This window comes from Peromyscus eremicus, chromosome 3, assembly GCF_949786415.1.
Source record: "Peromyscus eremicus chromosome 3, PerEre_H2_v1, whole genome shotgun sequence".
Lineage (NCBI taxonomy): Eukaryota > Metazoa > Chordata > Mammalia > Rodentia > Cricetidae > Peromyscus > Peromyscus eremicus.
Genome location: NC_081418.1, coordinates 37,314,406 through 37,337,053, shown reverse-complemented (window position 1 = coordinate 37,337,053; position 22,648 = coordinate 37,314,406). Strand labels below are relative to the sequence as shown.

At 39.2% G+C, this 22,648-nt stretch overlaps 1 protein-coding gene across 1 annotated transcript; it reads left to right on the top strand.

Annotated features, from left to right (window-relative positions):
* Positions 1-211: 211 nt before the first annotated feature.
* Positions 212-22,565, top strand: Gpr37 (G protein-coupled receptor 37). Its single transcript, XM_059256537.1, has 2 exons — positions 212-1,642; positions 21,219-22,565. The coding sequence occupies exons 1-2, from the start codon at positions 641-643 to the stop codon at positions 22,035-22,037; spliced, it is 1,821 nt and encodes a 606-aa protein (XP_059112520.1). The 5' UTR covers positions 212-640; the 3' UTR covers positions 22,038-22,565.
* The last annotated feature ends 83 nt before the right edge of the window (positions 22,566-22,648 follow it).

Sequence of the window (22,648 nt, the reverse complement as noted above, 5' to 3'; positions counted from 1 at the left end):
CGAATCTGGCTTCTCTTTGGCAACAGTAGCCTCGAAAGTGGCCGGAGTTAGACCAGGCAAGAGTTTCCTCTGAGCATCAGCGGTTGCCTCTGTTTGCAACGGGTTCCCTGTCAGCCGGGAGTGGGATTGTGACAGACAGTCCCCTGGTGGAGGGGAGTTGTTTTTCTTTCTCTCTAGAGACCTCGACTAGCTACTGGATAAAGCTGTACCAAAAGGATGTAAATAGCAGAGCAACTGTTACCAAGAAGGCAGCCACCACCCAAAGGAAGGGAGGAACGCGGGGCTTCCTCCAGGCTGCGCCCAGTCGCAACATTAGGCAACAATCAGGTGGTGTTCGCAACTTTTCAAGGTCAGCCTGGTGGATCAGCTATTTCCCTCGGAACCTTCGGGTGCACAGAGCTTGGATTAGATTTGGCTGCGAAATGCACAGGACGCCAAACGTGGAAGGATTGTAGGGGGTGTGTTGATCACCCCCGCTCCCCCCTCCCCAGCTCTGTTCTCTGCTCTCCCAGAAATCTTCAGCTCCCCTCCACTACCCAGTGGTGAGTATGTGACATGTGTCTAACTCTCTGCACCAAGTTTGGCAGCAGGTGTCGGTGCTAAGCGAGAGCGGGGCTTCTAGGTGCGCCCTCGCCGAGCCATGCCGGCCCGGGGCGCGCCTCTCTCGCGTACATCGCGGCTGCTGCTCCTCCTGCTACTGAAGGTTTCTGTCTCTGCTGCCCTGAGCTTTGTCCCTGAGGCCAGGAATGGAACTTGTCTTGGGGAGAGCTGTTCCCCACTGCTCCAACGCCGCAGCAGGGATGCCCGGGGACCAGGAAATTCTGCAAGAGACTTTCTGCGAGTCCGTGTGCCCAGGGAGAAACTGGAAGCAGAGGTGAGAGGGGCGACCTCCTGGGACCTCCCATCGGCCAGGGGCGGCAAGACAGGTGTGAGTGAAGAGGCTGCAGGTGCGGCAGCTGCTGGGCCCTTGGGTTCTCCAACCAAGCCACCTGGTGCCTGGAGGTGGAAAGGTGCCCAGGGTAAAGAGTCATTCGGAAATTTGGGGAGAAAGGATCCTACGGACCTCCAACTCTTCCTTCAGACTTTGGGGAGGGAAGAGATGAATCCCAGGGGCGCTGGCATTCCCCGGAGCAACCAGGAGCAGAGTGTGAAAACGGAACCTGAACCCAGAGATCTTTTTTACTGGCCACGGAGAACTGGACCACTCCAGGGTTCTCACCAAAAGCCTCCAGCGGGGCACGAAGGGAGAACCATTGCTCCCCCAGGCAGGGCACTACCGCAAAACGGGTCTGTAGATGACTGGGTCCCTGACCAAGGGGGTCCACGCCGTGGAAACAGTACAAGCAGGCGCATGAGACTGAAGAACCCTTTCTACCCCCTGACCCAGGAGTCCTATGGAGCCTATGCAGTCATGTGCTTATCTGTGGTGATCTTTGGGACCGGCATCATTGGTAACTTGGCAGTGATGTGCATCGTGTGTCACAATTACTACATGAGGAGCATCTCCAATTCTCTCTTGGCGAACTTGGCCTTCTGGGACTTTCTCATCATCTTCTTCTGCCTACCCCTGGTCATCTTCCATGAGTTGACCAAGAAGTGGCTTTTGGAAGATTTCTCTTGCAAGATCGTGCCCTATATTGAGGTAATACCTTCTAGCTACCGCCCTTATCTGTTTCTGGAATTACAGTAAAAGAACAGCGGCTGGATGTACCCACCTGGTGGGACCCCTTGCTTCTTTCTCTGAATGTCTTCTCTTTGCCTCAGTCACTTATGCATGTGTGTATATGAAAGAAAGCAGCTTGGCCAAGTCACCTTCCAACTCCTCTGCCCCTGGCCCGTGGGAAAAAAAAGGTGATCCTATACATAACGTGTACAACCATGCTCTGGATATGGCGATATTTCTGACTTAGCACCCATCAGAGAGCCCAGGGTTAAGTAAGGGCCCTCCCACCCTTGGCTGTCCTTATTGGATCCTAGTAAAAGGGGCAGGGGGGGGGGCGGAGGGAGTCCTTAGCATTTATTTACTAAAGTGTTTCATTGTGACTCCTCCGACTTCCCATCCCCCGGGGAGACTACTGAGCATTTTCTAAACTACCAAAGCTGGAGTTATATTTTATATATAAAAGGAAATCAATCTTCGTTTTCTCAGTTGGCCTCATGATAAATTAGGAACCTCCCGAATTAGTTTAAGTTGGCTAAGCTGCCTATTCTACTATTTCTTCTAAGTTCTTATGTCTTCCTTGTTTCCCTGTGGATCCTTCTTAACTTTTAAAGACGATTCATTCTTCTGAATGAACGTAAACAAAAATTAGACATCAGCCTCCATCCCTGGTAATCTAACATTTACAGAGTATATAATACAAATTGGCTACTACTATGGCTGTGAAGAATAGGCTATTTTTTAAGGGATTTACTTTTAAGATAAAAACATTTCTGAAGAAAACAGTTAGCTTCCCAACGTTGGAAATGAAAGTTATTTGAGTAAGGAAAGGTTTTACTGCTTCGTGTTAAAACTATTGTACCAGTCATTGCTCTGGTAGTGGGAATTTGCTCTGTAAATTGGCCTCTCTTTAAACACCAGCTCTTGGAACCTGCCCAAGTATTTGGCTGCCAGTTGTGGTTTCAGCCAGCTGGGCCTTGATTTTCTCCATTCAGTCTGTTCATTTCATTTATGGAAACACAAGAAGGGAAACTGTAAATATTCCAGAGCCTCTGATCTGTCTGGCACCAGGGCCAGTTGACACTATGTTCAACATTGTCTAAGGCTTAAAACTCCAGGGTAAGTAAACAGAAAACAGTGCCTACTTAGAAGGTCTAAAGCCAGAGATAGTCAATAAGACCCTCTGTTACTCTGTCTGGGCTCAGATGTAGGACCATCCATGGCTGTGAAATCAGCTGTTGCTACTTACAGGGATCCAGGGCCTCTTTTGTTGCCAGCCATGGAGCAACTTTGAAACACTGTCATTTACCGAGGAGACAGTTCACTTTTTAATTTGAGAGGGCATAGGTAAATTATATAAAAGAATATGTGTCGATTTACAATTTTCTTTTCAAAGTCAATTTTAGTTTAGGCTTTCTCTGGTTCTTGTTTTTAGTAATGCAAAAGACTTAGGCAAGAAGGAGAGTTAAGAAATAAAGTGTGGAGTTCAATAGGAGAGGCAACCTGCAAACAGGAACTGTGTTGGCTTGCCTCAGTGGGAACTGAAGTGTTGGGGCAGGGGTCCATTTTTCTACATTGGGCATAAAAGCAATAAAGAAGGTAGAAAAAAGACAAGAGAAAGAAACAAATGGCCAAAGTTACTGAAGGAAAACCACAAGTGAAAAGTGAAATTGTATCAAACAGAAGAAAGACTATAAAAACTTAGGTTAGGTTAGTTTTTATATTCTTTCTCCTGTTTGATACAATTTCTATAAAAACTTAGGTTAGTTTAATAAGACCTAACTTTTCTAAGTAATGGTGTTTCTTTTGCATTTAAATTTCTTTCTCACTAATTCTGAAGTTTGTATTTTGCTTTGAGTTTTTTGAAACTGGGTCTCATGTAATGGAAGCTGGCCTCAGACTTACTGTGTAGCTGAGGATGTTCTTGAACTCCTGATCACTCTGCTTCCACTTCTGGAATATGAGGATTACAGTTATGCTTCATCATATCTAGCCTGGGAGTTTACAAACATATAGTAACACTTAATTCTATTTTTTCAACTTTGTTTCCTCATTAAGACTTTGTGGGGGAAAAAAAAAAAAAGAAAAGGCAGGCAGTGTTGGCAAATGTCTTTAATCCCAGCACTTGGGAGGCAGAGACAGGCGGATCTCTGTGAATTCAAGGCCAGCCTGGGCTACAGAGTGAGTTCCAGGAAAGGCTCCAAAGCTACACAGAAAAACCCTGTCTCAAAAAAAAAAAAAAAAAAAGAAAAGAAAAAGAAAGAAAGAAAGAAAGAAAGAAAGAAAGAAAGAAAAGGCTTTGTGAAAGCCTCTTTTTCTTGTTAGGAAAAATCTTCCCTTTCTGTAGTTTTGCTTAGTTTTTGCTATTTTTATAGCCTAATCTCTTTTCCATTATGGATATTTGATTTTATTTTTCTAGAGAAATAAATACTTGCTAGAAAATATTTACCGAAAAACAATGGTTTCTATTACATATTTGTGGATTATATACTTTTACTATTACAGTATACATGGCAATCAACATATCACTACATTTCATTCCTTTGAAATAATTTTACAATACTTTAGCATGTTTTATAAAATAATTATTGAACCATGGTGTCAGCTTCATAATTTCTAATTTCTAAGTATAAAAGCTACAGTTCAAAACTCAAATACAGCATTTTTACTATTTTCAAAGAAGGAAAAAGGATTTGGTCACTCTCCCAAGTCAGATTGCTGAATATACAGACCCTGAGATGGAGCTTTTGTGTGTATGGTTTGGGGTCAGGGAGGGGATGAAGTTTGTTGGGGCATGATCAGGTTCCACATTTGTTTGGTATTGAAGTGCAACTGGGAAGAGGGAGAATTTGTACTATTTATGAAGTTGCCACAAAGACCTCAACTGACACCAGGGGCACTTCCAGTGTTAGGGTGGCCATGAAGAGAAGTACTGAATTGAGTAAGAAGGCCTTTGTAGTCTGTAATGAACCTATCATTGGATAGAAACTGCTTTCAGAAATGGGGCATAACCTTGAGTTCAATGAATCCCTTTGGTGAAGAGCAGTTCTAGAGAGGGCTGCAGTCCATGGCTATTAGACACCCATACTACATTATCCAGAGGAAGCAGTGTTTCATCCCTGAAAAAAGAGTCAGTAGCAACCTGGGTAGAGGGCTACAATATCCACTACACTGGCTTTACACTTTCCAAATTAAATCAGATACAGCACTCATGGTTCTGTCTTCATTTTAATGGTGAAGGAAGGCATTTAGCAAATGTACCTAGGCAGAGGTATCCAGATCCAGAGATTCAGCAGTCTAGGTTGCTTTTTCCTGGTTAGAAAATCATTTATAAGGCAAAGTTATATCTAAAGATTTTATTTGTACTTCTTTGCATCTTCTGAAAAATATCCCTGTATCAATTAGATAAGAAAATGTAATAAGGCCAGTTAACACCATTCAGTATGTGAACTTCATAGCTTTTGCTATTCATAAGTTTTCATCCTGTTTCTGCAATAAATTCCATGGTTTCTAGCTGATTTATTTTTTAAATTATAATAACCATGGCTGGGCTTAAAACTAATGGAAATGAAGGGCAATAGAATGGTAGGAAAATGGAGGTGGAAAAGAAGTTGGGGAAAAACTTGGATGGATTTGGGAGCTATCGTCATTGACACATCAGTTTAAGTTGGCCTATCACATAGACACCAGGGAAAATAGTATCAGAGAAATAGATACAGTGCCTTCATGTGGTGGAGGCTTGGGTTTGGGTTGTAGAAGGAGAATGGCGTGAGAGTTTCCTACCATCCTAGCTACTCAAAGATGGAACATGTGTTTAAAGCCAAATGATTCAGACACTGAATATGGCAAGCAGAACAGCTCTTTGCTCATTAGTTGATGGATGGAAGCCAGTCAGAGCCAGTGTATCAGATGATCCCAGACCATTGCCAAACAATTATTTCTGTTTAGATGTTAATTATGGGTTTCAAATGATATAAGTTCCCCTGTAGTTCACACTTTCATGGAAGGGCAAAAATCTTTCAGTAAGTCTCAGGTCATCACAGATTTTACTATTTTATTTTCCTGGGATTCCAGATTTGTGTATAGAGATAAAAGGTGAATCAAGGGAACACATCTCACCAGGAATTCTGATCAGAAATAATTGGTGATAAATTTAGAATATTTTCTCATGGAGAGAGATAGCATTTCCAATGGCTCTGGAAATATTGGTTTTAAACTATGTAAAACAAATGATCCCTTCATTGCTTTAGCTTGTACTCAACACCAACAAGTGAGGAAAGGAGGGGTAATTGGATGCTGAAAGTGGCATGGCCAATGAGTGTGCAGTTCTACATAGAGTTTCCTAAACCCCACATTCAAGTAATAGCACATTTACCACAGCAGATGCTAAATTTGCTTTAATGGCGGATTAGCTATTAGGTATTCTGATGGACTTTTAAGTGGAAACATGCAGTTTTATGAGCAATTTGAAAGTTACTAATAATATTCTCTGGGAAAATGGACTCAATCTGTGAGAATGGTACTTAACAAATATTTTATGACTTCCCATTAATCCTGTTGTAATGCTTTTCTACATTTCCAAGCATGAGAAAATATTTAGCTGGAGATTCCAGCAGGAAAGAGAATCAATTTCCCCAGATTGTGCTTTCATTTACACCTCTATCCTGGAATAGTATATGGTGAAGCTAATTGAATTTGGAGTTTAACAAATGAAGAATATAGTAATCAAATTTCAGCTTCAAATAACTGACAAGATTGTTGTGAAAATGAGACCTTTTTGGAAGCTCATCAGTGGCACACGCACGGGGAAATGTATTTTTCTTTGTTTCTTTCCTAGAATTATTACCTGACATTAAGCTCTTAAGGTTTGTGTATAAAACAATAGCACCTGATGACTAAGAACAGTCTGAATAATTCATTGGTGTCTATGAGCCTTTTCCATATATGCTGTCAGGCTTCCATTGATCTACCGATTATTCATCCATTACACATTTATTAGGCTTCTCTACAGTGAAAGGCAATGTGTTAGGAGAGATGGGAGGAGGAAAAGGTGTACAACCTTCTAAAGACAAATATCACAGGTAAGCTATGGTTATTAAAGTTTTGAAAGAATAATATAATATTTTAAAGCATAATTAATATGTATTTTAAGGAAGCATTGGGGAAGTTCTGGAATGGTCTCAGATGGACCATTCTGCAATCATAATGAATTATGACCCAAAATGGAGAAATTCAGTTGAAAACTCTGCTCCCTATAATGTTCTTTTAAATTACATTATCACTACTAACTTAAATTCTTCCACTGCTTAGATCCATGTTGAAAAGTCATAATTATGAAAATCTTCTAATTCTTGTTTTCATAATGTCATTAACTTTCTTGATACATAAAATGGAAAAGAAATTGACAAAATAAGACAGAGGAAAGAAAGGGACTAGAAATTTCATTTAAAATACAAAAATTATATAGATGCCAAAAGAACTATCTTTACTTAATAACTATCAGTTCTGTTCATCTGTACAAACATTAACTAATTGAAATTGTATTTAGTAATGCAATAATACATTAAATTGGGTCATTTTTTGATAACCTCAAAGCCATGCAATTGCATTTAATAGGACCTTAGAGAAACTAAGACTGAAGACTGACAAAGGAGATTCTTTGCACACTATTATAAAACTGGAAAAAGGAAGCAATAAAAAATGGAGTTATAAAAGAACTGGGTTAATTTGTGGAGTGCCCACTCTGAGACTTTGAGTTCCTGAGAGGTTCCAAGGTATCCTGAATCTGTCAGCATAGTGTCTCTTAACAAAGAAAAAGAACCAACTATGGCCACAAAACAAAAATAAAAACAAAGAAAAAAAACTTTTGATCTTCTGAATATAACCAAGAGTGGAGCTGTTTATGCTAATGTGTGGACCTTGATGGTGTTACAACCATATTTACTTCTGTTACTTTGGAAGCACATAGACCTGCATCTGAGATGTAGATTGTGGAAGGTAAGAGATGGACACACGTCTATTCACCAAGGTTTGTCTTTGATGTTGTAGTCATGTTCCCATTCTTCAAGGGTACTTTCTCATTTTATCTCTCAAGAACTTACCTGACAAGGTCCTATAATTAACTCAACCTTGTTGCCAAGACTTTCTTTTAAGTATCCTCATTAAAATATTATTCTTTGTGCCAGAAAAGATGATGTCATATAAAATTTCATGGTAGAGAATGAAATTATTACAGCTTCAAACTCTGGGGTCTTTCTCTTTGCAAAGTGGGTATTGATTTTTGAGATCATTTCCATAAAAGACAAGCTGTAATCTTAGTACCAAACTTACTATAAAGAGCAGATACTTCCTGCTTGTGAGTTTATGATTGTTTTCAATATTATTTTTTCTACATACTTAGGTGGTCCATAGCATTAATGAAGTCTAGATCACTGATTTCTTCCTTGCCTAGAATGCCTTACTTTCATTGGGTCTATGACTCTTTTAACAGCTGCTACTTTGTTGCAAAATAGCCCTGTCTTAGCATGCCCCACCTTCCTGTCCTCTTAGCTATTCTGTCTTATGTCTTGTCCTTTCTTCAAATATCTTTCTTACAGGACAGACGATCTGATAAATTAATTTACTTCAAGATGTCAGCATTGCAAATGTTTGCCTTTTTTAAAGAAGATGGAATAAAGAAAGACTATTTTTTATCAGATTACCAATATTAGAGTTTTAGTTAAAAGCTAAGAAATTTCATGTTAAATGCTTTTTTCAGTATCATTATAAATGGCAGAAATATTAAACTGCAAGTAATTCTGTTTTTAGTTCATATTCACTATCATGCAAATAGATTTAAGTAATGACAAGAGAAAGAAGTTGAAAATCTGTTGCTTATCCTTGGATACATACCCAGCTGCAATTCCAGGTCCCATTAAGTTGGGAGAAAATCCTCATAATGGTAGCAAGAATTGTAAACTACACTGTGAGCTTGGGAAAATGACATTTTGAAACAGTTTTCTAATTATTGGGAATAAATATGGGATAGAAAAATTATCTTTTAATTAGTTCATTCGAAATGGTAGCTTATATCTTAAGACAAATGGTGTCAATATTGCTTCATTTTCTTTTTTTAAATTAATGAAAAATTGACATATATTTAGCTGAGTAATGTTAGGTAAGACAAATTTAACTTACTTTTTTAATACAGAAGGAATATAGTGTGCTATCGAAGTTGGAGTTGAAAGGAAACCTTAATTCAAGCTGGAAGTTGAATCAAAAAATATGGGATCAAAACAATTTTTGAAGTGATGTGTTGGCTTTAAAATAGTCTTATTTGATTTTTAAATAAAGTGAATTTTGTTCAGTACATTTGTTGCTGAAACAACAGCAAAATATGCAAGAGGAGGCTAAAGTGTCAGTCAGCAGTTGATGTCTTACGTATACTTTTCTCAGTGACATTAGAAATCACATATACATAAAATAGGATAGACGTGAGAGACTAACTTTGGTTTGTGCTAGATGCTGAAGTGTTAAATTAAGTATCAAAAGGGCAAGAAACCGTCTCTTTCTGGACTTATGGTTGTGAAGAAGAACCCTTTGATTTTGGAGCTGTATGCACTCATAAGGAGCAAGGCTTATTTCTCCATTGGTACCTTTTGGTTTTAGAAACTCTAATCAAAGCATGTTCCTGCCAGAGTTATCATCTGTACTCACTCTAAAATGAAGACCTTTTTGATAAAGGTCATCTTATTTACAGCAGTCTGATCAACAACAGTTCTATTGAATGTGCACTCCCATGGTGTGCAGTATCCTTTTCCTGGTGAAGTTGCCCTGAAGTGTTGCAAGGATGAAGATTACGGAAAATGCAAGAAAAAGCCAAAAGCATTCAAGTTCCAGCCATTTAGAGCTTGAAAGGAAAGTACCCTGTGCTCATCCTGCCCCTTCCTGACTGGGTGTTATTCCTATAACCACTGACTTATAATAGATTGCCATTCATGGCCCAAATGAATGGGTTTTCTCAACAGTAATGCCCTTGTTCTCTAGGGTTACTTGTAAACAAAAGATGCTATATAAATAGATGTATTGAACATTTTAGATATGAAAGCAAAGTTAGAATACAGTTTTCATGACCTTGGTTAGAAATTTCCCTATTTAGTTATTTAAGCAAGTAGATTCAGTTTCATATGAAGGAAACTGCTTAGAACTACACCAATCTTTCTCTGCAGTAGTATCAGATTCTAATGGAAGTTTTAGTAAAAGATGCTTTTTATTTCATAAGAGTTTTCCTTACTTTATGTGCTTTCTTGCATGTTTCACAACTTACTCTCCATCTTGATAGTTCCTTTACTCTTTATTCATAGTGAGCTTTGGTAAAAACCACCAACAGCTTACATAGGATCTCCACAGAACACCATTCTTGTAAAAGATTGACATGCTCTTTTATTTTTTGTTTTCATTTTATGGGTGTGAGAACCCGCATGTATTTATGTGCATCTCTAGTACCTGAAGAAGCCAAATGTGGGTATCAGATTCCCTGGAAATGGAATTACAGATGGTTGTGACCTGCCACGTGTATGCTAAGAATTGAACTCAGGTCTTCTCTAAGAGCAGAAAGTGCTCTTAACCACTGATCTAACTCTCCAGCCCCCTATGTTCTTTTGGCATGGTTTTTCTAAAGGTTAATTTCATAAATTACTGTACAACAAAATAGGTTTCAACAGGGCATCTTCCTATATGTGCCTGTATACTTTATTCTCACTCATTGTTTCCTGCTACAGCCAATTCCCTTTCCTCCCCAGTCAATACCACCCTCTGCTTTCTTATCACGTTTATTCTATTACTCTATTTCCCAACTCCTTTAAGATGACTTCCTCCCATCTTATGACCCTTTTCTAGTTTCATAACCTATAGACATACATAACACACACACATGTGCATGTATATATTCACATATAGAATTTTAAATCTATGTTCTTCATATGAGAGAAAGCATGTGGTATTTGGTTTTTTTAATATAGCTTATTTTGCTTAACATTATAATTTCCAATTCCATTTATTTTTGTTTGGAGTTTTCTTTATGTTTGCATAAAACTCCATTGTGTACAACATTTTTTAGTTTATTCTTTCTCGATAAATGTCTAGACTGGTTCCATTTCCTGGCTATTGTTAAAATGGAAAACTAAACATAAATATTCAGATATCTATGTGGAAGTTGACTTGGATTTTATGACTGTATGTCCAAGAGTGCCATAGCTGGATTTTATAGTAATTTCTTTTGAGTTTGTATTTTTGAGGAATCTTCATACTGATTTCCATAGTGGCTTTACATGTGTAAGTTCTCACCAGCATTGAATGAAGTTCCCTTTCCACTCACACCCTTGCCACATTTTTTGTCCCCTCTTTCCCCTTCTGACTAGGGTACAAGGAATCTCAAGGAAGTTTTCATTTGCATTTTACCAATGGCTAAGCATGGTGCATACTTTTTAAAATATCTATTGATTGCTTGTTATTTTTTCAAGAACTGTAATTCAGTCCATTAGCTTGTCTATTTCTTAAATAATTTTTCAGTGTTTAGTATTTTCAATTCTTTATATATCCTGAATATTAACCCTTGTCTGATGTGCATTTGGCAAAACATCTTTCTGTATTTTGTAGACTGTATTTTTTCTCCCATTTTCTTTTTTCTTTTTCTTTTCTTTTCTTTTCTTTCTTTTTTTTTTTTTTGAGACAGGGTTTCTCTGTGTAGCTTTGCACCTTTCCTGGAACTCACTCTGTAGCCCAGGCTGGCCTCAAACTCATGGAGATCCACCTGGCTCTGCCTCCCAAGTGCTGGGATTAAAGGTGTGTGCCACTCCCACCCGACTTTTCCCATTTTCTTTTTAACCTCTGTAGAGGATGCTGTTTTTGAAGTCCTTTCACATGGTGTTAGGGAAGCTCTCTGCAGGGTTTAACATTTGCTGAACTACATTCTTGAGCAATGAGGACAATGCATCCTGTTATATCTTGAATTATAAAGTGTGTCTTCTATTGTTAGCACTGTGATTACTGCTTTGCCTTGTTCTGTTGTGTTTGAAAAAAAAAACAAACTAGGAAGCCATTGACCTTCAGAATCAACTTGTGATTGAAAGAGAAATCCTTTTTTTTGTTTTTATGCAAGAAGAGAGTTTCATGCTGAATCTTTCCTTAAAGACATTGTCATCCACACCTTGTTCATGTAACTAACTCCTCAGTGGTATAACATGGCTGTATTAAATTGGTCGTCAACAAGGCTGAGCAGAAATTTGGGACTCATGGTATCATAAACATAAATTCCCCCAGAAGAACAAGGGATTTGATAGTCAGAGCCTATCTATGAGTTTCATAATCATTCAGTTGAGTTTCTTTAGTTAAGTCTTGCCAGTGATAAGGGGTTTCCCAAAGAACATTGCAGTTTCTAGGCAGGGGACAATATCTGTGTTGTTTCATTATGAAGTATCTGTATTGATTTGGTTAGCTTCTATAATGAAATTTAGATGCAAGCTCTAGAAGCCATTCCTTAAATGAAGCCACTTCCAATCTAGTTTTAAAATTCTCTGTATTGCTTATGCTTCTTTTATTTCTTTGCTCTGGTATGACTTCCTAGAGTCCACAGTAAAGGGAAGAGTCTACGCTACCCTTCTTATCAAAGAGGGTCAAGGGGAGGATGATAACTCATCTCTCCTGGTATTAGATGTGAACTGAACTATCTGGGTCATTAGCTCATATGAATTCTACCCTAACTACAATTGGGAATAAAACTTTTCATATGAATTCAAAATGGAGTCCAGTTTGGGTTAGTAAAACATTCAAAATATAAAAATACCATGTAACTTTTCTAATGAGTGACTTCAATCTGGAGTATTCCTCCTCAAGCACTTAATAAATCTTCAAATTGGCAAATGTTATGAAAGCACCAGCTTCATCTCTAAAATATACTAGCATGTAAGAGAAAAGTCAGTAACCATTCAGACATTAAATTGTCCTGTTAATGATGAAAGTGGCAGATGAAGTGATGACCTCTGTTCTGAGCTATTATTTTCCTAAAGAAGAGAAAATCTTTTCAACTTTATGAGGGTCACTGTACATGTCAGGACCAACAAAAAGCATATTGAGAGCTAAATTCTGGGTGGTATTCAGAGTCTTTTGCCTGTATGCTTCATCCTTTCAGCTTACCGAGTTGAATGAAAGCCTTAAGGTACAATTCATGACTATCTCGATTGTTAGCATGTAATTTGAAAAGGCCAATCCCAAATGTATCCCAATTTAATATCTTAAGTAGCACATTGGTGTTATTTTCCAAGACATAGACCATAACCTTTGAAAATGTATAATATGGAAAGTTTTATTATTCAGTCAGTTTAGGAAACCAGTTAGACATCTGTAGCCATTTCCTTAAGGGATATTTGGAACTTATGCTTCTCTTCCTATCTCCTTGAGTTGACTCCTCAAGTGGATTCTAAAAAACATGAATCTATCCCAGAGTAAGGGTAGTCAAAGAAAACATGCTATAAATTGTGTAAAGTCAAGTCTATCCATCCAGTAGAGCCATTCCATACACAAGCCTACTTGCTAGATAGATAGCAGCAGGTAGGAGGTAATGAAGAAATTATACTGTTTGTTTGATACCACTTGATGACAAAATATATATATCTTGTTCACTTTGATTTTTGCCAGGAAGCATGATATAACATGTATAGTTCTATAGGTATGTGTATATATACATTTGTATATATGCATATGTGTGTGTGTGCCTGTGTGTGTAGACAAGCACTCATTTTTATAGTATTGAACTGATAAAACATTAACACTCTCTTTGCTACTAAAAATAGAATTCAATAAATCCACAATGATGCTGAAATTTTAACAGTCACATTGTAAGTTTAATTAAGGAGAGTTACCCTTAAGCCCATACTTTGGTACTGTATCTACAGCATCCCTGTGTCAATTCTCAGACTTGGACTATTGCTGCATCCCTCTGTCCCTTGGAGCCATGCTGTAGATGGCTACAGCTCTCTGAATCCTCCCTACACTGGGTGATGACAGGGCAGGAGCTGAAGGAGCTTTATTGTTGCTCTTCTGGGATACAGAGAACAGCAGGACATTGTTGTTTGAAAGAAAGATCTTTGAGATTTTTATTTTGATTCTGTTGCCTTTTCTGAATTTTGATACCAATCCTGTAATGACTTGTTTCCCTAGTATTTAAAACTCTCCTCTTCTAGCTTTTCTCTACTCTCAAAAAATAGTCTTATCTATTGAAAATGTTTACCACTTCTGCTTTTGTTGCTGTTAATTATTCCCCTCATTCCATTTTATTCATAAGAGACTACATATCACTCATCCCATCTCAGGGTGTTGCACCAAAGAACTATCTATCTAAGCCAACACCTGACAGCTTTCCCCCCAAGAGCATGCTTCACAGTGATTTCAGCCATCAGATATGGTCATTACATGCAGAAGATCTAGAGTTCATGATACAGTTTTATAATTGCATATAATTGAACCATTCGTCTTCATAGAATTTTTAATAAGCTCTAGGTAAACAAGTGTATTTAAAATTGTGATAGTGATCTTTCCATGTTATCTTAACATTTAGGCACTTTTAATTACATGGGTAGATTTTATATATGAGTATGCAGAAACTGGGCCAATGCTCCTTATTCTGATGATTTTTATCAATTTGTCTCTGAGATAAACAGCTAAATCTTTACATGTGCTAAAGCCTCCTATAAATAGTCTGGGGAGTTACTTAGCAGAGCCTTTTGCACATTTCTTTTTTCTTTCACATCATAAAATTTAGTGCATGAGTGAGTTTTCAGAAAATATCTGAAGTAATAGGGCTGCAGGTGGTGACAGCAGGGGAGCAACGGGGTCTAAGACTGACATTTGGGTTGCGGTTGCTGTTGGCAACTACGTTTCAAGGGCTATCAGCCTTTGGGATAGCACGGCTTTCCCCACTGTCTCCTTCAATAATTCTTCCTGATGCTCTTGTGACCTTTCTGGGTTCACAGTGTTTCTGCTGGGTCTCAGCTGTAGAGTATGCTATCAGAGAGAAGAATGATTTGTAAACAAGAAGCTTGATAGAGGAACTATGAATTTTGTACATGAAAACTGGAATGATCTCTCATGAGCTCTCAAGACAACTACAGAAGAAGATAGATGCATTTGGGATTCTAATCTGATACTGAAGCTTTGGGAATGTATCTGACTATCTTCCAATCAATAAAAGAAATAATGAGCAAAGAGTCGGAGCAAATGTAGATTTTGCTTAAAATTTGTCCTGATATTTGTTGTGAGATGAACTGCATGGAGCCTGGGAACCATTTTGCCTTTTGTTTTCTAGTCAAGGAGCATGTTCTCATTAAGAGGCCGCTTCCACAGTCTCTGTAGCTGGCAATCTACCACTCCCATTTAATACTTATCTTCCCACATGCATTTGCTCTTACTTCTTATGAAATGCTCTGAAACTGACTCAGAGTTAGACAATAGCACTTGGAATATGTGGCTGAGAGTTTAGAACTTTCTAAACTAGCAATCAGAATAAGGGAAAGAATGTGCTATCCATTGCACATTGTATGTTCTTTGTAAGTAATGAAAGAAAACTACCAACCAGTAGGTGTGCTGAGCCTCTAAGAGACTGCATCGTCTCAGTCTCTGGTCTCTGTATGACTGAGAAGCCTTTTATCACAAGCACTATTCATCATTTTAAAAAGATTTTCAGCATAGAGAAAACCCAGGGGCTTCATATTTGTGCATGGACTCTGATTATTAGCGACAGTGGTGACAGGGAACCATGCATAAAATGTCTCCTTAGTGAGACTACACGGAGACTCTCGGGAGGATTGGCTGATACCTGAGCATCTGAGGGTTTATTTATTTTACATTATTAAAGGAAACAAATCAAAACACATCAAAACCTTAAATACAAATACAAAATTTAAAACAATCTGTAAAGTATTATAATTCCACATGATATTATTTGATGGAGGCCTTTAGATAATAACAATCCCTCTTAAAATTCCCTCAGTGTTTGGTTACTGACTCCTGTGGGATGTATGGCAAATGTGTTGCTGATTAATCAATAAAACACTGATTGGCCGTTGGCTAGGCAGGAAGTATAGGCGGGGCAAGGAGGAGAATAAAGCTGGGAAGTGGAAGGCTGAGTCAGAGAGACACTGCCAGCCGCCACGATGAGAAACAGCATGTGAAGATGCCGGTAAGCCACAAGCCATGTGGCAAGGTATAGACTTATAGAAATGGATTAATTTAACATGTAAGAAAAGTTAGCAAGAAGCCTGCCACGGCCATACAGTTTGAAAGCAACATAAGTCTCTGTGTTTACTTGGTCGGGTCTGAGAGGCTGTGGGACTGGCAGGTGAAAGAGATTTGCCCTGACTGTGGGCCAGTCAGGAAAACTCTAGCTACAAATGGCATCCAACGTGGTGGCAAGAGTTTCCACCTAAAAACCGAGAAAAAAGATTCTAAAACGGAGCTAAAAACAGTTCCTAATTGTCTCTCTCAAATGAGCGGCAGCTGCTGGTTTCAGCTACTGGTGGGTTCCTGGCGTGCGTGCTCAACCTGCAGTATGGCAGGAATCAGGCCTCTGCAAGTGGCACATTAAGCTGCGTGGTGGATTTAGCCTTTGCAGGTACAAAACAAAAAAAGAGGTTTTTGGGCTACACGCTGCTTGGATAAAAGCATAGACCCACGATAGCTCCCAGAGCTGGCGGTAAATGTAGCCATATTGGGAAGCTGAGGTGGGCAGAGCCAGCAGCCACAGCTGCTGCAGTTTAAGGCAAGAGATTTACAATAAGACAGATTCAGATGTAATAGTTTACAATGTGTGTAAAAGATACGTAGGCTTGAAAGAGACAAAAAAGGTGATATATAGAGTTATAGAAACAAATATATAGTTTTAAAAAATAAAGTCATTAAAGAGACAGTAAAGGTAGTATAAAAAATAAGCCACGTAAAAATGGATATTACACAGAGAATCTGGATTGTGTTGTCTTTGGGATTTTTAACTGCAGAAAAACATTTGATTGTAAAAGCTGTTGAGTTATGCCAAAATGTATATTTTAAAGATATCTTGACTTCAAAATTTGAATGTAAGGATATGTTACTTTGGAAAGGAGTCTCTGCTTTTGTTCCCACAGAAAGCCAGAGGCTATGGATTTGTTCAAGATTAAGATACATCAGGTTTGACCAGCCAAGACCCCCTGAAGGTCTCCAATGACACCATGGCCCAGATGATCCAATATCCAGAATGGTTTGAAGGCATCTGGCTCAGATGATACAGCCTCATGGACTATTCCATAATTCTAAAATTTTCTTTGTTTCCCCATAAGATACAGCGCCCCCTTCCAGCAGGAAGTAGTAAGAGAAGCTACGTCCAAATTCCCAAATTATATGTAATTTTACTTTGTTAAGGTTAAAACCTTCCTTTTTGAAAAAAAAAAGGGGGGGGAAGTGCTGTGGGATGTATGGCAAATGTGTTGCTGATTAATCAATAAAACACTGATTGGCCGTTGGCTAGGCAGGAAGTATAGGCGGGGCAAGGAGGAGAATAAAGCTGGGAAGTGGAAGGCTGAGTCAGAGAGACACTGCCAGCCGCCACGATGAGAAACAGCATGTGAAGATGCCGGTAAGCCACAAGCCATGTGGCAAGGTATAGACTTATAGAAATGGATTAATTTAACATGTAAGAAAAGTTAGCAAGAAGCCTGCCACGGCCATACAGTTTGAAAGCAACATAAGTCTCTGTGTTTACTTGGTCGGGTCTGAGAGGCTGTGGGACTGGCAGGTGAAAGAGATTTGCCCTGACTGTGGGCCAGTCAGGAAAACTCTAGCTACAACTGACATTAAAAAAAATGCCAAACTAGAAAACAATAATGGAATGTGGACCTCAGGTGTAGAATTGTTTAGCATTTGAAGCAGAAATGAGAAGCAAATATCCATCAAGAGGAATGACTCATTATTGTAAAAGTTAATTTTAATCTTTGTTATTTATTTCTAAATTGTTTGAGAAACTTATACATGAGCATCTACGTTGCTGTTGACTCTCTGCCTCCCTCCAATCCTTCCCATATTAGAAAGTTAATTTTTATGAGGTGGATTTTCATTTTCTCAACTATGAAAGATGGATGTTTCTTATATGGATATTTGGGAGAATTTTACAAAGAACTTGAAGAATTATGGCCATAAGCTCTATCATAAGCTCTTTATCTGCCTTGTCTGGAGTTCTGTTGTAAATTTTTCTTGCCTTTTGCTTTTCATGCAGTTAAAATGTTATCATGTCCCATTTTAAGATTATTTTCACCAATAATAATAAGAGTAGTCATGACATGGGCGATGACAATATTTTATATTGGAGCTTAGGGAAGCTGTGTGATGTGTCATGTGTGGGAAGAAGAAAGCATATTGAATAGAACCTACCAAGCAGGTTGGCATAGCTCTGGGGACATCGGCAGCTTGAATGTGGCAGATAACAAATGTCAGAGCATTAGAATGGTTTTACCATCATGATCCCATCAGGTAAAACTCATACTAACATTATACTTTTAATTTCCTTGCTTTTTTTTTTTTGGTTTTTCGAGACAGGGTTTCTCTGTGTAATTTTGGTGCCTGTCCTGAAGCTCGCTATGTAGACCAGGTTGGATTTGAACCCACAGAGATCCGACTGGCTCTGCTTCCTGAGTGCTGGGATTAAAAGCATGCACCACCACCACCCAGCTTGTAACTATATTTTAAAACATTCTCATCAGGCATGGGAAAAACTGCACTTAACTCTATTTCTGGGGCAAAGCCCAAAGCATTTCATCTACCTGAAGACTTTTCTTTCTAAAGCATCATTAACATTTTTTATTTATTGTTCTTGTTTAAATCTATAAGAAGTTACCACATTCATTAAACTCTAAATTGCTTACATTTCCCAACAAGTATCTAGGTAAATTTTGTTTCAGGTGATGGCAGTGACTTAGGATTACTCTATCACTCTTGAGTGACTGTGAACTTGAGGAACACCTGCTTGTTCCTATCTAAATCTTTAGTATCAAGCACAGTGCTTGGCTTAATGTTGGTATCAACAAATATGCACATGCATTGGTTGTGTATTTCTGTGTTTCACTAGAATATGCATGATGCATAAGGAATATTTTACAGACAAGTGACAGCCTGTATCTTTGTTCTTTTGGCATTGCTGTGACCAAAACTTTTTGACAGAAATGATTAGGGAAGGACTCATGGTTTCATAGGTTTGTTCTTAGGTGTTTGGGCAAAATATCACAGTGGAGGCTTAAGCAGAGCATCATGGTTATGGGGAGCCAATGTGGAGGCTTGGGGAGAGCATCCTTATTTCACCTCTTGACAGACTGAAGCAAAGAAAGAAAGGTTAAGGAAGCACCTAGATGAGATAAAGCTCTAAGGACTTTCCCTTCAATGACTTACCCTCCCTCAACCAGGTCCTTCCTCTCACCTTTCACCACCTGTCAACAAAGACATCACATTATGAGCCCATCTAGGATTCAATGAATCATTAAGTTAGAGTCCTCAGAATCCAGCTGCCTGAATACAGACACAACCATGTGTGTGCTTCCTAGGTCCTGTTGGGTATTTCTTACCCATCCAAGTTGACACTCAAAATGAACTGTTACACTATTTTAAATTAGGAACATGTATTCTTGGAAAAGCCTTGCTGTGAATGACAGGAATACGTTTCTGATTAAGCTTCAACTATTGACTTACTTGGATATCTGACCATAAGCACACAAGAGCAGTGAATTTTGGATATGATATCCTATCTGTCAAATGCTTTCCCAATATGAGTATTTCCTGTGGTTAGAACAAGACACCTTTTTTGGCTCCTTTATGTATTTTTCATGGTTATTTTATGTGTATTTTTGCCTTATTTAAGCATTTCATATTTTTTTTTACATTTAATGGATGTTTGCATTTGAGTATACTTTTTCATGACTAATGTATTTTTTGTTTTATTCTGTGCACATGAGCCCAAAGAGGTAATTGTGTTTTGTATATTGTGATTTTGATTTTGTTAAATCTTATTTCCTTTATGTGATTTCTCTGAGCCATTCAAGAGAGTTTTTATACTTGTCTCTATCAGGAATCTTTAATGATTTTAAATTCTATTTTTAATTTTTCCATCCAACACAGTTAGTGCAAATTCTAGCCTTCATGTCATGTAAGCTGAACTCTTGGTTTCAATTTGACAACCTCACACCACCACCAGTTTACCGTGATTCCCATGATGCCCATGTTATCATGAAGTTAAATTTCCCCAATGTCTGTTGTTTCCCCCACTTTACACCCTTAAAGGTGTCAGTATTGGAGGAATCTCAAACTCATAAAAGTCTTTGCTCCAATCCCTACCCACTTTTAAAAAGAAAATTATATTGCATTTATTTATTTATTTATTTATTTATTTATTTATTTATTTATTCATTTGCTTATTTATCTAGTGTGTGTACACATGTGTGCCACAGAGTGCATATGAGCAGAGGTCAGAGTACCACTTGGAAATGCCAGGTCTCTCCTCACAGAAAGTGGGATCCAGGGATCAATCTGAGGTCATCAGGCTTGGCGGCAAGCAAGTACTATGCCATTTTCCCAGTACCCTGGTCTTGGTTTATCTTCATTGGTCCTAAGTTTATCTTCTACCTGTGTGCATCTGGACACCTAGCGCCCAGCACCAAAATTGTCTGGAAACCCCATGAAGAAAGGAGATGTTAGTAACTGACTTGAAATTTATTTTCTCAATGATTTTGGTCGCTGGAGAATTTCTCTTTCTTGTTTTTTAGGAGTTTATGCCTTGGAAAAGATCAGAAAGGATCCTTTATTTTGTGTTTAGGAAACACTGGGGGGGGGGGAATATCTCCAGTCAAGGAGCTTGTGAGAAACAGTCAACTCAGAAGCAATGGCTGTGTGAGGCAATCCTGAGTCCACCTGGGAAAACATGACCATCCTTTGAAGTAATAAAAAACGAGACATAAGCAAGTCTCTGCTGTTTATCTAGATGTCCTGATGGCTGGCATTTTCACAGTGACTGCAATTCTTCCAGCCTCCGGAGGTTCTTATCTGTGACAGAAAAATCACACAGGACTTGCTGACCTTTATAGATGCTCCCAGCAATCTCTACTACAGCTCCTTGGGGTGTGTGTGTGTGTGTGTGTGTGTGTGTGTGTGTGTGTGTGTGTGTGTGTGTACATCACCCCAGAAATACTACACTTGTTCTTTTTATCATGCTCAAATAATTTACCTAAGCGATTCATCCAGTTTCCCCCTTCCCTCCCCAATCTTCTTGTTCTTCCCCTGCTTTCAGCTCCCCAACTCCAGTTCTCTGTCCCCCACTGCCCTGTTCCTCCCCTCTCCTCCTCTGTCCTCCCTTTTCTTCCTCCCTCTCCTCCTGTCCCATGCTTTCTTCTACTTTTCCCTTCCCTCCCTGCCCCTGCTGTCCTCTCCCGCCTGTTTTTTTGTTTTGTTTTTTTAATTTTATTTTCCGGTGCTATGATCTCTCAGAACCTGTGCCTTCCTTCTGTCTCCCCCACAGGTGGCTTCTCTGGGCGTCACTACTTTCACCTTATGCGCACTGTGCATAGATCGCTTCCGGGCTGCCACCAACGTCCAGATGTACTATGAAATGATCGAAAACTGTTCTTCCACCACTGCCAAACTTGCAGTTATCTGGGTTGGCGCTTTGCTGTTGGCGCTTCCGGAAGTTGTCCTCCGCCAGCTGAGCAAGGAGGACTTGGGCTTTAGCGGCCAGGCTCCTGCAGAACGGTGTGTCATAAAGATCTCTCCCGATTTACCAGATACCATCTATGTTCTGGCCCTCACTTATGACGGCGCGAGGCTCTGGTGGTATTTTGGCTGCTACTTTTGTCTGCCCACACTTTTCACTATCACCTGCTCTCTAGTGACTGCGCGGAAGATCCGCAAAGCAGAGAAGGCCAGTACCCGTGGGAACAAGCGGCAGATCCATCTGGAGAGCCAAATGAACTGCACAGTGGTGGCCCTGACCATTTTATATGGGTTTTGCATCATCCCTGAGAATATCTGCAACATCGTCACTGCCTACATGGCCACGGGCGTTTCACAGCAGACCATGGACCTCCTCAACATCATCAGCCAGTTCCTCTTGTTCTTCAAGTCCTGTGTCACCCCTGTGCTCCTCTTCTGCCTCTGCAGACCCTTCAGCAGGGCCTTCATGGAGTGCTGCTGCTGCTGCTGTGAGGAGTGCATCCAGAAGTCTTCCACCGTGACCAGTGACGACAATGACAACGAGTATACCACGGAGCTGGAGCTGTCGCCCTTCAGCACGATCCGCAGGGAGATGTCCACCTTTGCTTCCGTGGGGACCCACTGCTGAAGCTCCCGGCTTGCTTAGCTCGGATTTCTTCAATTTTCATATCCTGTGAAAATTTTTACTCCATATTTTTTCCATACGGGGGAACGATGCAAACATTTTGAAAAGCAAGTAGAGGGAGACCTATTAACTACTCTAGAACTGATTTTGCAAATTAATATTTGTGCTCTGGGAATAAAATGTTTCTATTTAGTTATGTAAGAAGAAGGTGGCCAACAGTCTCGTCATTTTTCCTGCTATGGTGCTAATATTTTATTCAAAAGTTACTGCACCTTAACAATATTAATTGTTGGATTTCTTTCTTTCTTTCTTTCTTTTAAAAGCATAATCATTGTATATTGAAGGTGGGCTTGTGGTTTCGCTAGTTATTTTGTGTTTGAGTTGTGATTGAAAGTACATTGTATCTGAGATGATTTGTACTTTGAGCCATGCAAAGTAGCACCAAATAAACTCCCCATCCTTCTTTAACATGACTGTCAATCTACTTTTAATCAAGACTCAATAAATATTTTAATTGCCTTAAACACACAATTACTAGTCTGATGCACAATTTGAAACTGGCCTTATTGTTTTATAATTATATCTTCCTGTAAGGCAGGTGATCACTATGTTAT

Excerpts from the sequence above, each read along its gene's own strand:
- Gpr37 (XM_059256537.1), top strand. The coding sequence starts at position 641 with ATGCCGGCCCGGGGCGCGCCTCTCTCGCGTACATCGCGGCTGCTGCTC. Across the intron at positions 1,643-21,218 it reads AGATCGTGCCCTATATTGAG|GTGGCTTCTCTGGGCGTCAC; the intron begins GTAATACCTTCT and ends TCTCCCCCACAG.